This window comes from Corythoichthys intestinalis, chromosome 3, assembly GCF_030265065.1.
Source record: "Corythoichthys intestinalis isolate RoL2023-P3 chromosome 3, ASM3026506v1, whole genome shotgun sequence".
In the NCBI taxonomy this organism is placed as follows: domain Eukaryota; kingdom Metazoa; phylum Chordata; class Actinopteri; order Syngnathiformes; family Syngnathidae; genus Corythoichthys; species Corythoichthys intestinalis.
Window position 1 is genome coordinate 10,341,308 of NC_080397.1, and position 17,798 is coordinate 10,359,105.

At 39.7% G+C, this 17,798-nt stretch overlaps 1 protein-coding gene across 2 annotated transcripts in view; it reads right to left on the minus strand.

The window, feature by feature from the left end:
* Window positions 1-17,798, minus strand: part of adamts3 (ADAM metallopeptidase with thrombospondin type 1 motif, 3) — a 278,467-nt gene that overhangs the window by 35,707 nt on the left and 224,962 nt on the right. The window contains exons 15-17 of one of the 2 annotated variants that reach the window (XM_057832048.1): window positions 16,569-16,692; window positions 11,407-11,487; window positions 2,550-2,713 (exon numbers count right to left, since the gene is read on the minus strand). In XM_057832048.1, coding sequence (XP_057688031.1) covers window positions 2,550-2,713; window positions 11,407-11,487; window positions 16,569-16,692 — 369 coding nt within the window. The remainder of the gene's footprint in view (window positions 1-2,549; window positions 2,714-11,406; window positions 11,488-16,568; window positions 16,693-17,798) is intronic. The other variant, XM_057832049.1, reaches the window with a different exon arrangement.

A 17,798-nucleotide genomic window follows, 5' to 3' on the forward strand; every position in this document is an offset into this window, starting at 1 on the left:
ACGAATTACATTTAGTCTGTGATGATCAGTCAGCAAAGACCTTTGAAGGCTAAGACAACATTGTATATTCTCTCTGGCCATGAAATAAAGCAAATCTTAGCATGTGGGCAAGCTGGAATGACTGGAGGCGACACTGGTGAGTCGGGGGTGGGTGTAGGGTGCAGCGCATCACGAGTGAAACAAACAGACACTGCGACGATGCAGGCTAACTACACAAGTGTCAGAACACATTGTGAACATGAGACAGAAACTATTGTAGTTCTCGTCTCGTTAGACGAAAACTGGTATTTGTGTCGTTATGTTTATGTCTGCCAAAAAATGTTCTTAGGTCGTTATTGTATCATCATTGTCATGAAAAAAAGTGTTCATTGGCGAAAACAACACTGGTTTAGGCGCATTACCTCTACTGCTCCCTGGAATAAAAAACAGACCAACTCTGACATAGACTTATATATATATATATATATTTTTTTTTACTTAAATGTATTCGCCGTCTGACTGTGTGCACTGAACCGTGATGCCTGTACAGTGACAGTACAGGACAAATACAAATACCTTTACACTCTTATTGCCTAGTGATATGATTTATAGCAACCGAAACGCACGATGGTACTAAAAACATGCGGCTACTTGATCAGATCCAACGCTGTCCGATACTCTAAAAATAGCCAGATCGGTTGCCAACACCGATACACGAGTTTCGGATTCGGACATCTGTACTTCTAATCTGTTGTTCCAATGTGAATGTTGAACTGCTCTGTCATTCTGTCAATATATACTACCTAGCGCAGCACGAGGAAGCTACACATGATCATCAATTATGGTTGTGACATCACACCCAGCATTGCTGAGAAAAAAGTGGGTATTTGCTGATACATTGTTTCGGATGGAGAATGTAGGTAGACATGAAAGAAAGCGAGATTGGAGTGCCAAATAGTGTAAAATTACATTAGTGCAGTAATTTTCTTTGTTTTTGACATGACGGCAATTTCTTAGAACCATTTAGATTCAGGAACCTGAATTTCAAATGGGGGTTTTTGAGCAGGTTTTCGTCATTTCATGGCCTAGCGCCAACCGAAAGTGTTTTGTACCAATAACCAGGCTTCTTTACATTTCCCTTAACTCATTACCAGTGTGCCAAAATTGTGTGGTTTTGCTTACAGACCATGATAAACCTTCAAACCAGTAACCAACACATACCTAATACTTTCATGGTTCTTAATTTATGAAATTATTTAGCATGAGACTGCTGGTGTCTGTGTGTGTTGAAGGGAATAGGTACCTTTCTCACAGACACCATATAACTGTCTACATTAGTCTAACATATTTCTTATAGTAAAGCAGTTAGGGAGATGATACTACATGCCATTTGACACAGTAAAGCTGACCGGCTTATCAGCCCTCGCCTGATAAGCGAAGAAAAAACGTCATCAACTCTCCGGTGGGGTCAGGACGAAGGAGATGGTACCGTTTCTCGTAGGCACTGTCTAACTGTTTGCATTACTCTAACACACGAAATATAATCAATCAGGGAATAGTATTATTTCTCATATTTACTGTAGGACTGTTTGTATTACTCTAACACGCTTAATATAAAATAAATAGCACTTACCCCATAGTTTATTGAAAAGAAGCAGAATAGAGAGCATAAAAGATCCACAACACCATCTTATCACAGAAGCCCATCGTGTATGTCATGAGCAAGATTGACTCACCAACTCTCGCAATCAGTTCTCCCGGGCACTCCAGGACAAAAAGCATCGGAGAAGACCCTGACCCAACCAGGATAACAAGTTGATAGCCCAAACCTGCCCCAGAGGGATGATCCCAAGACAGCACCCCGGCACGCCTTCCGCCCGGCCCTCTCCACCACAGCTTTCAAAAGGACTGAACCTTTAGATAACAACTGTCGCTTCTCGGGAACATCTCTATGTGGCCGTTGTTTTGCCGACCCTGCCCTCCAACTGGCACGGCACGCCACAGGAACCCCAGCAGCCCACCAAGCCCGGGGCAGAGCAGGGTCCCCCACCGTAGCAGGCAACACCCCGCCGATACACCGGGCGGAGCACAGGGCGGATACCCAGTCAGAGAAGAGAGCGGAAGGCAGAGGCAGGAGAACGCCGAGGAGCCGCCTCAGGGAGACGCAAGATCGGAGCCCCGACCTCCACCCACTCCCACGGCCGGCAGCCCAGGCAGAGGGGAGGCCACGCCCCAGGAGCCACGCCATAGGGAAAAACTGTGGGACCCACCTACCACCCTATTACTTTGGCTGCTAGGCCAAATATCTGATTAATTTAATTTTTGTGAGAATTTAGATTCACAAAATGACACAGCAGGCCGGATCGGGCCCCAGGTGAGTTTGATATCTGTGTTCTACTTGATTTGAGCATGAAGAAAATAAACAAAATGATAAAAATATAAATACATAAAGCAACAAAAAATTAAAAAATACTGATACAGATCTCAATACATACTGATTGTAGTGAAGACCCTAATCAATAATCAATATGCTAATCAGTCACAAATTGAATAAGTGTATTCCTTCTTACCAGAACCACCACCGGATTATGTAGCGGTCCATCTGTGTGTAGCGTCTCCACATCTTCCTCTACCATGTAGTGCCATTCCACACCCAGATCGATAAAGTTCCTGGACTTGACCTCCTCTCCTTTGCCGTTAAGGATGTAGTGGCCCGTTGCTTGGTTCTTGATTGCTGCAATCCGTAATTTTTCATCAATCAATGATTAGAAATCAATCACACAGATGGCCAGACTACTCTAATGTGTTATGGGAGTACCACATTGAGAAACTACTTACAACGATGTCATGCCAAAGCATTGCAATGGAGTCAAGGCTTGATTTACGTGACATGCAATATAATCAGAGAGTGCAAAGAAAGTGCCCAGAACAACAACGCCCCTCCCGGTAAATATGGATTGGACGTCTATCTCGTCAATGGCAGACAATACTTAATGGCATAGTGAAGTGCCGACACCATTAAGTATTATGAAAATATGGTACATAGAAGTCCATATCCCATTAATGTGGTATTGACAGTGTGCACACAATTCAATATAAAATTGAAAATGAGATTTTTTTGTTGAGTTAGCTGTTCTTAACAAATTTTTGAGTGTGGATTTTTTTTTTTAATCATGTTAATTTTTGTAACTAATGAGTCCCCTTTTTCTTAAAAGAAAAAAAAAATAGATTGGAATATTTCATACACAGTTTTCCTAGTCTATAAGTCTGGAGGACAGCCAGACACCTTCATTAAGTCGGCCCCCCATCAGATGCAAATTTATATAAAAATTATATATATATATATTATACCGTTTTTGCTACGTTAGTGCAGGTTTGTGCAGTGTAGCTTTGTCTGTGCAGCTATCATTTTTTAGTTATTTACAATCTTTTATAGGTCAATCTCAGTTCAACAAGCTCCGCATTTTGATCTAAACCGCCTAAAAATGGTGTCAATCGTTCGTGCGTTAATTTTTGTTTTTACTAAAACGGTTTTGTATTCAACGTTTAATTTGTAGTGATGATGTCATGCAGCCTCCCATCTACAGCGAAATGTTTGTATGTGTTACGTTTGTGCTGTAAAAATTCTCGCTTGTGCTGTTACAGTGAAATGTGTGGCGCATTATACAGTATAACATGTATATATAGCATAAATACGACAATGGACACAGCTGCGTGTATACTGCAAAGTTTATTACTATTACGTTTGACAATGTATATGACTACATGTGTGCATGTAGTAACAACATTGTGAGTAGGTAAGCTTGACGCGCTAGAGATAAAACTGAATGCAATTTCAGAATCCGCATGCTATTTTTGCTTTTATTCAGCATGAAAATCGAACTCAACAGATTTTTTCACTATTAAGTCTAATGTAAAAGTGGATGATTATGTTCCATTGATAAAACTGGTACGTCCGAAGTTAATTGATTAACACGATTGTGACCCGCAGTGCAATTCCAACCTGAGCGGTGAGCAATATTGAGTACTTTAATAGTAAAAAAAAAGTTGTACCTGCCTGAAAAAAAAATCACATTCCTCCAAGCCAAAGCGTGACACCATACCGCTAAAAGCAGCGTGTCTGTCAACATCTCATCTCAAGGCTACGCTAATACATATTTTGGTATTCTGTGAGATCCCTTCTGATGTTGAAACCAAACTGTCGCGGCGCAATCAGTCGCCGCTGCGCCGGATTTTAATCAAGATTATTTCCCGAGGGAATAGGAAATAAAGGGGCAATTGTGAAAGCCTGGGGTGCACACGACATTTCATCAGTCTCTTGTTTGACAGAATGTGAGAAGATACATAAGATGTTTTGGCTTGGTCACAATTAAATCAGAGCCTGATATGCAAATTACATAAAGGAAATTATAGCTGCCAGGGGCGTGTTTTTACAGCTTTTACCTATTTCTAAGACTGACTTATTGTAATTTTTGTTGTTGTTATAGTTTTGTAAGTTCGTCATCAAGGTTAACTCATTTGTTAACATTGACAGTGTTAAAATACAATAATGATTTTATATAATGTAGATATATATACTTATAAATACAGTGAGGAGCAGAAATATTTGCACCCACTTAGAAAATAAGTAGAGGTCTGAAATTTCAATCATAGATACATTCCCAGAGACATAATCTGGGAAAAAAAATCCAAACAATCACATTGTATGGTTTTTTAAAAATTATTTATTTGTAATTTACTGGGGTTCATAAGTATTTGTACCCCTGAGAATATGCAGTACTTATGACACTCAAATAGTTGTCAGTCTACCTTAAAAAAAAGTCCACCTTCACCCCATGAGTAACCACCAAACCAATACCTGTTTGAGCTCAATATTGTCACCTGTGCACCCCACAGTCTGTCATAATCCAACTGCTACCATGGGCAAAAATGTTAAGCTCCACAAAAGCTAGACAAGGCTATGGGACAATTGAAAAGCAGCCTGGTGAGAATACATCAACAGTTGAAGCAATTGTTAGAAAATGGAAAAGGCTAAACATGACTGATAATCTGGGGCTCCAAAATCTCTCCTTGTGGAGCATAACTCAAAAATGAGAAAAGTGAGGTCTCAGCCGAGAACTTCACAGCAGGACCTGGTCAGTGACCTGAAGAGAGCTGGATGCACAGTTTCAAAGGCTACTGTCAGTAGAACACTATGGTGCAAGAGTTTAAAATTATGAATTGCTCAGAAGGTTCCCCTTTTGAAGCTAGTAAATGTGAAGGTCCATCTAAAGTTTGCCAAGGACCATCTGAATGATGCAGAGGGGTCATGGGAGAAAGACGTGGTCGGATGAGACCATATAAGGTGCAAACTTTACTCATCGTGTGTAGAGAAAAAAGGATGAGTACAATCCCTAGAACACCATCACCACTGTGAAGTATGGGGTGGAAACCTAATACTTTACGGCAGTGGTGTCCAAACTATTCCACATAGGGCCGCAGTGGGTGCTGGATTTCATTCCTACAAAACAAAATGACATCTATTCACCAATCTGGTGTCTCACAAGTGTAATCAGTTGATTACAGTCAGGCGCTGCTTGTTTTAGCACAAACTTCATTGGTTAAACTGTCTGTGCTCGATTGGTAGGAACAAAAACCCGGACCTACAGTGGCCCTTGCGGACAGGTTTGGACTCCTTCCCTCAGTCAGACACTTGAAAATGTGTTGTGCCTGGATCTTCCAACATGACAATGATCCAAAGCACACAGCCAAGATGACCAAGGAGTGGCTGTGTTAAAAGCATATCAAGGTTCTGGAGTGCCCTAGCCAGACCTCAATCCAATAAAAATCTTTGGATGGAGCTGAAACTTTGTGTTTCTCAACGACAGCACCTAACCCTGACAGATCTAGAGAAGATTTGTGTAATGGAACGGGCCAAAACACCAGGCCCGGAGTGACTAATCGGGAGCTTCTGGACGATTCCCGATGGGCCGGCCGGCCAGATGGGCCGGTCCGGGTTTTATTAAAAAAAAAAAAATTTACACTGTTATAATTTTTGGTTTGGTATTTATTTATGACAGTGTCAGTGAGTATAACTTACGTTCTGTTACCGCTGTCCCTGTGGGCCGTCTTAAAAAATAAAAAATAAAAATATATACAGTATATATATATATATATATATATTTTCCAGACGCATCCTCACGTGTGCAGACGAAAAATACAGCATGCAGCTGCGCCCCCTAATTGTAGTCTGTATTGAGCCAAATTAGCTGCTATCTCGGTGCTCGGATGGATAAAAAGAGCAAGGGTGGTGCTGAAAAAATAAGAATTAAAAAGAGAAAAGCACTCGTGAAAGAATCGGCAAAATGCGCAAAAATAGCTAATTTTTTTCATGCAACGACCTCGCTGCCTCAAACTACAGAGGATTACAACGAAAGTGGTAAGGCCAGATGGCGAATAAAATGCAACTTGCACCGTGTGATACGACAATATGTAATTGTGGAAACTTTGGCTTCTTGTAGCACCTCACAAGGGATATGTAGCAGCAAGCATTAGCCATAATGAACACACCACAGGTGCAGAGCTGGAAGGTAGGATTGCCATGTTGTTCAGTGAGTGAGAATTAGAATTAATATAATCAATTACGTGGCATTTTTAAAGTGCCATAAAGCTGACTTGAATTGATCAGAATGCATTGTTGTTATGTTCAAAATTTACTATTTCTTTAATATGTGATTTAATGTCAGTGGCAGACATAGGGGGAAGTGGTGAGGATGGGATTGCTGCCATTGATGCTGTCAGTGTTGAAAAAACAGGTGAGGCGTTGTAATAGTGTGAACAAGCAAGCTTCAATTCTAATATGGTCACATTTTATGCCCAAATGATAATAGTGGCTCATTTATTTATCCAAAGTTAGATTGCAATCAAACTACACATTTGAAAGTGATAGATAAATGTTAGATGCAATTGACCTGCATAGTTTACATATGCATACACATTTATATTACATATTATACATATTTTATATACACAGAATTACAGTACACGGCTTTAGAGAACACTGAACTTAACACGTGTATGCATAATGACATTATTTTAAATGAGTGGGCCGGTCTGAGGCATGAAATTCCAGGGCCGAAAATGAGTCCCACTCCGGCCCTGGCCAAAACCCCTGTTTCAATATGTGAAAATCTGGTGAAGAACTACAAAAAGCGCCTGACCTATGTAATTGCAAACAAAGGCTTCTGAACTAAATATTAGCACCGATTTTCTCAGGGGTACAAATACTGTACTTATTAACCTCAGTAAATTACAAATAAACTATTGAAAAATCATACAGTGTGAGTTCCGATTGTTTTTAGATTATGTCTCTATAAGTGGAAATTTTTTTCATGACATGTCTGCCTGTCAAAACTGTCACCACGTCCAGGATCGCCACTGTTATTCACAAGCATTCCTGGTTGCGGCTTCCAGGAAATATGTGCAGCGCCACACCATATGTTTTTATTTGTTATTTTCCAAGTGGTGAGACCGCAACTGAGCATTGATTGTAACATCCCAAGTAACGATGTCAGGCTTTTGTTGTTTTCTAAAGATTTATTTCAGTCACAACTAGGGATGGGAATTGATAGGATTTTTACGATTCTGACTTCATTAGCGATATTGCGTAACGATTTGATTCTTTATCGATTCTCTTATCGATTCTAATTTGGGGAACAAGAAGAACAAACATTTTGATTGGCATCTAGTTTGTTTCATCAGAAGTCACAACCTTACAAATTCACAACGAGGTCAAAAGAGGCCTAAAGCATGTGTTAACTGTGGCAATATGTAACTGTGGCATATAGACAAGAATGTGTAACATTTTACTGAAACATTTTTCTAATAGAAATAAAAAATCCTCCTTTTTGAAAGGACGTATGAACTGATAGCACTCAAAAATAATGATAAAGATTGTCAAATACAACAGATCAATGCGTAGTGCAAATGTGCAAAATAGAAAAATAAGTATGTCTGCTTTTTCAGGTAGGATACGTTATCTTTCTGGACTTATGGTGTCTCCAGCAGTGGAGAACACCCTCTTAGGTGGGGTGGAGAAAGCCTGCACACACAGAAAGTGTTCAGCTAGTCCAGACAGCAGGGGCAGAGTATCTCTTTCGTTGTTCCAAATATTAACAAGTTTTTAATTGGGTTGGTGTAATTACATAAGGACGGTTGGATCTCATACAATATAAGAGGAATTTTAGCACAATCCTCTGTTAACTTGGACTTGTTAACTTCCTAGACACAGTTGGGGTACTCTATGGAAAGGCCTTTTGATACTGAGTAGAATAAAAGTGGTTTGGGACCAATGGGACCATCCTATCTCAAATTACATGCAAAAATACGCTGATTGGCTGTAGTCGTCAGGTGCATTTCGGGAAGTAATTTGGAACATCCACTTCCGTTTGATGTAGCAACATAAAAATACCACCATCGGATGCAAAGGTATGTATTTTTGTGTGAAATCAGTAGTCAGATTGGCCCTACGACCCACCAAATATAAATTATTCCGAAAAAAACACTGACTGGTGGACTACCCACCGAAATGAGCATTAAAATTCGTTTAAGATTATTTTAGATGCATATATGTTATATTTTTCTGATAGAGTATTCGACGAGTAATACAATAGACCAATTAATAGACTTTTTGGGAAAAAAAATCACCATTTATTTGAGTAGTTTCGTTAATAATGACCTGGCCTGTGGAAATCAATGTAGAAACACTGGGTGACAGCTGTCTCAAGCTTAAATATGGTGAGTGGTCACTATTTGTATATTCATGCAGTCTTACTTGCTGAATTGAATGTGTGTAAAATGCCTAGGCTTAACTTGCTGAATTGAAGTATGAAACATACATAAATTACGCGATGTAAACCATACTGCTAGGAATCTGTAAGAGAATCGTTGAATAAATTACCAAATGATTCCATCAAATTGAAACGCACGCAAACGGTTCCTATAGACCCTACCCACCGACGTCACAAAATCACGTGATCGCTGTATTGTTCCGCCCCCTTGTCCATCATTTTGTGTCTGTATTATCAATGGTCTCAATTGATCGAGCAACTTATAATGCATTTCATGGAAGACCCGGTGCTTTCGGATGCCGTAAACTCACTTGATGCGTTGCATAAAAGGCGTTATGTGGAAAAGCTTCAGTTTATCCATTCGCCAGATCCATATTTGATGCCTAAATCGATGTTTTTCGACCCGCTGTCTCCGCCGTATTTGCCTGACATCTGCTAGCTACCCTGATATGTACAACTATCTTGTCCACACAAAATCAGCCTATTCTCACGAAAGTTTGAAAAACTTTAAGAGCTTGGAGGCTTATAAATACTTCCTTGCTGGTTGGGTGAAACAGGTCCTCGTCCACGAAAATTCGGCAGGAATCTATCTTGTGCTTGGAAAGGTGAGTTACGAAATTTTCAATTCAAAATATTTTGTTCTTGCTAACATCCACTGTGAAGTCTAATGTATTTCATGTCATTTGTCAATGGAGCTAGGGCTTTTAATGTTTATATGGTTTAGCGATAGCACTCTCACTACATACATACGTGTATGTTGTCGGCGATTAGCCTAGCAATGATCTTAATTGTGGTTGTCAGCCCAAAACCCTCTAAATATATATTAAATGCATCTTACCAGATATAAAATGACTACTACATAATCTGTGGTAATCGTTTGGAGCCCAGTTTTCTCGTCGAATTGCAGCAGCACATCTCGCTCTCTCCTCTCCGGGTCTCTCGGAATCCGGTGGAACTTCAAGTCTCTCCGTCTATCTTCTCTGTTATTGCAACCGACCGCCACACACGCCTTCACCATTTTGATTATTAATGTTAACGAGCAGAAAAACACGCCGTAAATAGGAGGAATGTACGTAGCCGTAACAGGTAAACACGATGTGTTGACGGACAATTGGGCGGTACCAGTCAGGAGGACGGAGTTGTGACGTCACGTGGGTAGGGTCTATAGAGAACCGGTTCTCGATTCCCATCCCTAATCACAACTCAGCGATTGATCGTAAAAGCCGAGTGTGCTCTCCCTTTACTCTCGCTTCTGCGTAGTGTGTTTAATTGCGTTCACATTTAAAAAAAAAAAAAAAAAAAAAAAACAGTGATCACAAAATAAGAACCGTCTAGAGGGTGTACTAACTTCGATATTTCCCGCCGGCGAGTAATGAGTTTCCGGTTCAGACGTAAACTGTGCGGACGGTGACGTAACATATAAGGATGCTCCTTTCTACGCATGCTTATTTTGCGCAAATGCAGGCGTACCTTGCAGAAGCGCGGGGGGGTCCTTAAACGCATCTTAAACGTAAGTGTGGATAGGTATAAAAACAGTCGGCAAAATACCCTGGGGAAAATTATCTGTCCTAGTGTAGACGTAGCCTCAAACCTTATTTTCATTTCAGCACCTGATTCAGCTGGAGGAGTGTGGCCGAGCGACACACCTCTTGCGCATTAGGAGCGCTCATTTTTTAAAGACTCATGTCACCAACTGCGAGTATCGAACTATTACTTGGTTGCTTACTTACCGTTAATGTGCATCATCTCATGTCTCCTGCCTACTTACGGTACTATTGATTATCACTTTGCTTTTTTTTGTTTTTTTTCTGGCCATCGTTGCCTTTCCCTTGATTCTCTCGCCAACTCGGTTTGTGCCTCTTTTTGTTTGTATTTTTCTCTTGTGTTCTGGCGTGCTCCCTTAAACCTTGTTTTGTAATTGATACTAAAAACTTCTTTGTCTGTCTTAGGATCCATATTTAACGGTTCGCCGTTTCATTACACTTTTCAATGAAAAGGCATTGAACCACTTGAGCCAATTGGTTTGAGAAAGGGTTCATTTCTCGAAGCTTCATGTGAGCATTGTAGCACCTACTTGTTAAGTGTATGATCACAGTCAGTTGTCTCTGAACCACATGACTGATTTGATTCATCCATGAATTTAAATTATCACTTGTAGACATCTAATCCATTTGAAGTAAGAGTTTGTTCATTCGGTGCCAACCTTCCAACATCAAATGTATTGGACATCTCGTCCCATCAAAGGCAGACAATGAGTTAAACTGTGTTTGACCAAGCCATGATAGCAATTACTTTGCAGTCAAGTATGTATAATTAAAAAGTATTGATACTATTAAATATGCTGATGTTATTTCAATCGCAAAGTTGTTTGTTTGTTTGTTTGTTTTTGCTGGTGCCAATTGCATTTCCCAAGAGTCTCTTTAATTGCATTTAAAGATGTACATGCATGTAGAGCAAGAGTGGGAATCCATCAATTATTCAAGGCCTTCATGCAAAGTGTATGATCATTTTTCATTTTCACACATGTTCCGATTAGCCTGGTAAATAAGTGAGAGAATGGGTCACGATCCACTCGCTAGCGTGGTGACGTCACACTTACCAAGAATTTGAGGCGAGGCCTCATGTTCTTGGACGATCACATGTCTAGCTCCGGGAGGAATAAGAAACATCTTAAGGTAGCCTTTGGCGTGGGCGCAAAAAGGAAAGAACAAAAGAGAAACAGACAAGATGCATAAGATGAGTGAAAAGCATACGTTTGCGGGGGTGGACATCTCGCATGCTTTGCTCTACAAAGCAGCCCCAGAAAGAGGAGGAGGAGAACGACATCATTATTATAACGAGGTTTTCATTCACTCATAATGGGACACTCGGAATATGAATGAGGCGTTTGTGGGAATAATATACTCTGATATCCCTGTCAAGGAGGTTTGGTTTATTTGGCAAGCACATTGTTTGAGCATGCTTCAGTTATTCTTATGAATTCATTTAAGTCAGGATGTAATCAGGAATATCTTTTTCTTGCCTTTATTCATAGTATTTTTTATGTTTTTTGCTTCCTTTTGTTGATTTTTACTAAGCAAGGGTGGGGAAATCATGAATAAATAGCAAAGAGCAATTTGTTTGGTTTCAGTCTTCCAGACGGGGGTTTCTTCTCATTTTTGGGTATGGATTTTTTTTTTTTTTTTTTTTTGCCCCAATCAAGTCAGGTTTTTGAGTGCCATTTTCTTAAAAAATATGGACACGTTTTGATGTAATCAACATCTGTATTTCATTAATCTCTTGACTCAAGGACCAGGATTTCTAATTTGGTCCTCTGACCTGTACTCAAGGACCTGGACTCCAGGTAGCTCACTGGACCTCAAATCAAAGAGCTGAAATTCCTGGTTGGTCCTTGGATCTGGACACCAGGTATGTCCATGAACCTGGAATTCCAGTTTGGACATTTTACCTGAACTCAAGGACCTGGACTCCAGGTGGGTCCCTTGACCTGGAATCAAGAACCTGGAATTCTGGGTTGGTCCATCACCTGGACTTTTGGACCTGAACTCAAGGACCTGAAGTTGCAGTCTGACCCTTTGACTTGAACTCAAGGACATGGAATTCTATGTTGGTCCTTGGTCCTGGACTCCAAGTCCTTCTTCCTGGCAGGTCCATGGACCTGATATCAAGCATATAGAATTCGAGGGTGGTCTTTTTATCTGGACTCGACGACAAGGACTCAAAGTACCTGGACTCCAGGTAGGTCAATGGACCTGAACCCAAGGACCTGGGATTATAGGTTGGTCATTGGACATGAACTTCAGGTAGGTCCTAGTTCCTGGCAGGTCCTTGGACCTGGAATCAAGGGCCTAAAATTCCACCTTTGACCTGGTTGCTTTTTTTTTTTTTTTTTTTTTTTTTTAAAGCTTTTCGATTGTTCATCATCTCGTTTGGTTGATTGATAGCTCTGAGGTATCATGGTAAGCTCCAAAATCTACTTTTTTATTTTATTGTTTTTCCATTGGACCTCCATATACGGCGATCAATTTGCCATAAGTGACACTGAAACATCATTCAATCCAATATTTGATGATTTTTTTAAATGTCCCTTTTAGGTGTGAATGAAAACCAAAAAAAAAAAAAAAAAAAAAAACCAAAACAAAAAACAACTCTAACACCTTTTTAGTAGACTAGCGGGGCAGCAAAGTCTGGCAGGGATGTCCACTGCTCTTACAAACCTCCCTTGACTCACCCATGACATTTCTAAACTCTTCACTCTCATTTAAAAAGACATTTCGAGCTCCTTTGGGCAACGAGAAGGCTCCTCTGGTTTTCCCTTTTGGAATGAAACAAAGCTGTTAGTTTGTTTGAGGGCGTCCGGTCGGATCCCATTGGAGCAGAGCAACCTGGCGAATCGCTTGGCCCTTTGATGACCGCAGCGAGAGCTCGTGACACTGTTGGTAAAGAGCCGCGGGACACTATTAGCACTGTGGCGGGGTTACGGCAGGTGGCGGGGCCGAGGTACTGCATGCAATCTAAATTTGGAGCCAGCCGGGGATTGGAATTCATTAATAAAAACAATAGCAATGTGGATTTTAAGTTCATTTACTTTGGAACCTCTAAAACTGTTCGATGCTAGCACAAAGATGTAATTCACTAATTGGCTGCCATTGATGACACTAGGCGTCAAATCCTGGCTAACATAATTTACATTAAATTAGTTTGTCACTAGTGGTGGGAGAGTGTTCGCTGCCCTCCATCTTCAAACGGATTGGACGTCTACTGCTGTTAACGACAGCCAATGAATTAATACACCACAGTCTTCAAATAGCTATTGCAGCAGGCTACCATTAACATATTACCTAGCATTAGTGAAACAAATGTTATAATATTGCTAATAAGCTTGGCTAACATATTTTACATTAGTTTGTCACTAGTAGACATCAACCAGATATCAGTCACCATGTTACCTAGCATTGGGGGGAAAAAATGCTATAACGTGGCTAATAAGCATGAGTAACACAAAAAATTAGTTTGCCGGTAGTAGATGTCCAATCCATTTGAACTGGAAGTGAATGAAGTTCATTTGCTCCCAACCCTACCAATTCAAATGGATTGGATGTCCAGCGTTGTCAATGGCAGCCAATAAGTACTTATAACACTTTCTTCAAATAGTTATTGCAGCCAGCTACCAGTTAGCATGTTACCTAGCATTGGTGAAACAAATACTATAACAGTGCTAATAAGCATGACTAACACATTTTACATCAAATTAGTTTGTCGCTAGTAGATAGTGTGGACTTCCAGCGCTGCCAATGGCAGTTAATATAACACTGTCTTCAAATAGCTATTATAACCAGCTACGCATCTTTTGCGTCAAAGAAACAAATGCTATGGTTAGTTAGCCTTGCCACCAGAGCAGCACAAAATTCCCCCCCCAAGATGGGTACAGTTACCATTGTGCTCACATTGGAAGTATATGGAGTCACGTCTGTTAATTCGTCTTCTTTATTCTTTACAGCGATTAAAAAAAGTATTATTTTTCTATGAAAAAAATGTTGTTGTACCTCCCCCACCATCCACATACAAAAAGAAACTCAGTAACTTTTACTTTGAGGAAATTTCAAATGAGCTATGTTGGACTTTTACTTTGTGTAGATTTTTCCACTAGTACTTTCACTTGTGTACAAGTTCATCAATGGAACAGTACTTTTACTTGAGTAGAAATTATCAGTACTTTTTTCCCTTCTGTTCATTGCACAGCGCTTGATTCCTGGCTGTCAGTTATTTTGTGTCGTTTATTTCTATTGTGTAAGATGTTATATTTATATAACAGACGAAAGGAAAGGCTTAAGGTTATTACTTGAGCAAATGAATATAGCTGATAATTAATTATATTGAAATTTTTGAAACATGGCCTCATTCGTCAGTGCCACAAACCTTGCCTGGCAAAGGGAGATAACCTGAGAAAAGACGCTTCAATCAAAACTAAAGGATGAAAAGTCAAAGCAAAATGGGATTTAGCTTTAAAAATAAAAAGGAGCAGGGCTTTTTGGTAATTAATAAGGTTCCTAATCCTGACAATTTTGACACCTTTCTCACTTCATTTTATCAGGTGTCAACGGACAGGTTTGGTAAACATGTTGAGAGTGAATTCAAAGCATATTAAGCTAAACTGCTTGATAAATGAATTTGCATTGAATAAATATACCTAAAGTATTGGCAGAAAAACTACATGAAAATTGAAGTTAAAAACAAAACAAACAAAAAAACTTGGAAATGTGAATCTTTGACACATTTAAATAAATAATAAATTTCAAAAGTAAAAAATGGAGGGATGACTTCCTTCTTATTTAGTTTCCTCCCCCCAAAAAATATTTTCTTTAAATTTTTATTTTAACCTTTTAATTTTCAACCCTTGTATTTTGTTCGGGTCAAAATTGACCGGTTTTCAAGTTTGGGTATGCATAAATCAATGGTACTTTTTGCATATCCAAACTTGAAAATGGGTCAAACATAAACCGAAAACAATATACAGGTAGTCCCTGGATTAAGACGTACCCGACATTATTTCGACTGTCCGCCATTTTGTCTCCAGTCGTTTTTATTATTATTATTTTTTTTTTTTTTTTAAATAATTTTGAGTTTTGTTTTGTGACACATGCTTTTATTTTGGCACAGGAAGCATAGAGCAGGTAGTATTTCCACACGCGAATAAGAACGCATGTACACACGAAGAAGAGTGTACATGCACACACGAAGAAGAGCACATTTGCTCCCACGAAGAAGTCGCGCAGCCGAGTGAGAGAGAGAGGGAGAAAAGATGGCAGCTGCAAACCTGCACGCACATTTGTTGCTCGTTGAGCATCCACAGAGGCAACACCTGTATAAAAACCCTTTTGTAATGTTTATTTTGTGCGTTTTCAATCAGGGTTGAATACTTCGGGCGTGTTTATGTGATTGTTTTAGATGATGTGCGGACTCCAACTGATACATGTTAATCGTTTGTGTAGGTTGTTGTTGCTGTATCGGCAGCTAGTTATAAATGCAAATTTGAATTGCTGTTATTGAAGATGAAACTGGTTTGATTTCTATTTTGGTTTCATTCTGCAAGTGTTGATGTCATGAGCCCCTGAACAAAGTCAGCAAACCGCACACACGTCTGACATCGTCATTTTGGAGCTTAGCCCGCTGTCTAGCTAGGACTTAGCTCCAACACCTTTTGGTGCGGACAGTACAGTGATGTATAATACATGTTTTTGGATAGTTATTTTGAGATTTGGGGTGTGTTTAGGAGTACTTAAAGGATTCATTCCGATTTACACGGAAATTCAGGTTACGTCGTCAGGGTAGGAACGGAACTCGTTATTAACCCGGGGACTAACTGTACTGCAATGGTTTTGTATTTTCCGGCCGAGTTAAATGACAGGTCAAATTTGTATGTAACAAACCATGACTTTTGTGTACCGTTATACCCCTAATATATATATTATTATTATTTTAATGTACTTTTGCATAACCTCGTCTACTATACACAGTATATATCGATGTAAATCAAGGCGTTAATCTTATTGTCCTTTGAAAACACCTGAGTCTGAATAAAAAGGATGGTGATATAGAAACCTTCTGCTTTTAGATTTACTTTAAAAAATAAAAAATCCAAATGGCCCGCCAGGCTTATAAAGAACTAGTGAAAACCCTGGGTTAGATCTTTGCGCAAGCTAACCCCTTTGTTGTAAAAATGGCCCTTAATATTTTTTTGACAATGCTTGTGTTGCTTACCGCCTTTTTTGGGGGTCCGTGTGAAGGTTCCCTTGACGGTGCGGCAGTGGGAATTGTCACCTCCGCAGACGCCGCACTTGTCCTCCAATTTGTTGGAGCCGATTTCTCTGTCGCAGCCGACTTTCTGATGAACCAAAAAAACAGTGGAGAGAGATTAGAAAAGCTTCACCTCCAGCCTCATTATTTTAAGATTTCAATCAGGAGTTTCAACTTTTAAAGACTGATGAATTCAAAGTACTGAAGGCAGTTTAAGATCTTAAAAAGAGGAAATCGAGATTTCTTTGATTAACTTGTCCCGTGCTCACCGACTTAGCTTACTGATTTATAGGGCACTCATTTACATAAACCTTTGTTGCCACTGACGTCGCCAGATGTCCACTCTATTTTGACTGCGAATGAACATTCACCCTTCCCAGTCAAAAAGGATTGGACGTCTAGGACCCTCAATGGCACCAAAAGATGAGCTTTCACAACTACACCTACACGTTTAAGTGAATTGGATGGCTGTTGTTGTCAATGGAAGCCAAAGAGTTAATTTTGGGTCAGTTCCTTGTAATTTTAGAGTACTTACAGGTCACTTCCTGTACATTTTGGATTATTTCCTGTTGATTTTAAGGTATTTCCGGGTCACTACCTGTTGATTTCAGATCACTTTTTTTTTGTTGATTCGGTGTCACTTTCAGATGATTTTTGGGTCACTTCCTGTTAATTTTTGTGGAAGTGCCTTGGAATCAATTCCCTGGTCATTGAAAATATTTGGGGATGTTTTTGGATAATTGTGAAAGAATTTTTCGTTTTCTCTAAAAACTGTATTTTCTGTCATACGTCAGCTTTCATAGTATTTATATAGAATAAATGAATGAATTGGTTATCTATCACTGTCAACGGCATGCAATGAGTTAAATAATGATGGGTGACTTGGTAATTTTATGTTACTTAGAGGCCACTTCCTGTTGATTTTTGGGTACTCTGGGGTCACTTTCTGTGATATTTTGGATGAATTCCTGTTGATTTCATTTCCCTTCCAGTTGGATTTGGGGCATTTATGAGTCATTTTCTGTTGATTTTGGGGCACTTTTTGAAGATTTTAGAACAATCCTCGGTCAATTCCTGTAAATTTGGAGGTATTGAAACGTCACTTCCTGTGATATTTGGGGTGATTTCCTGTTGATTTTGGGGCATTTCTAGTTTACTTCTCATTCACTGGTCACTTCTGCTGATTTTAGGGGC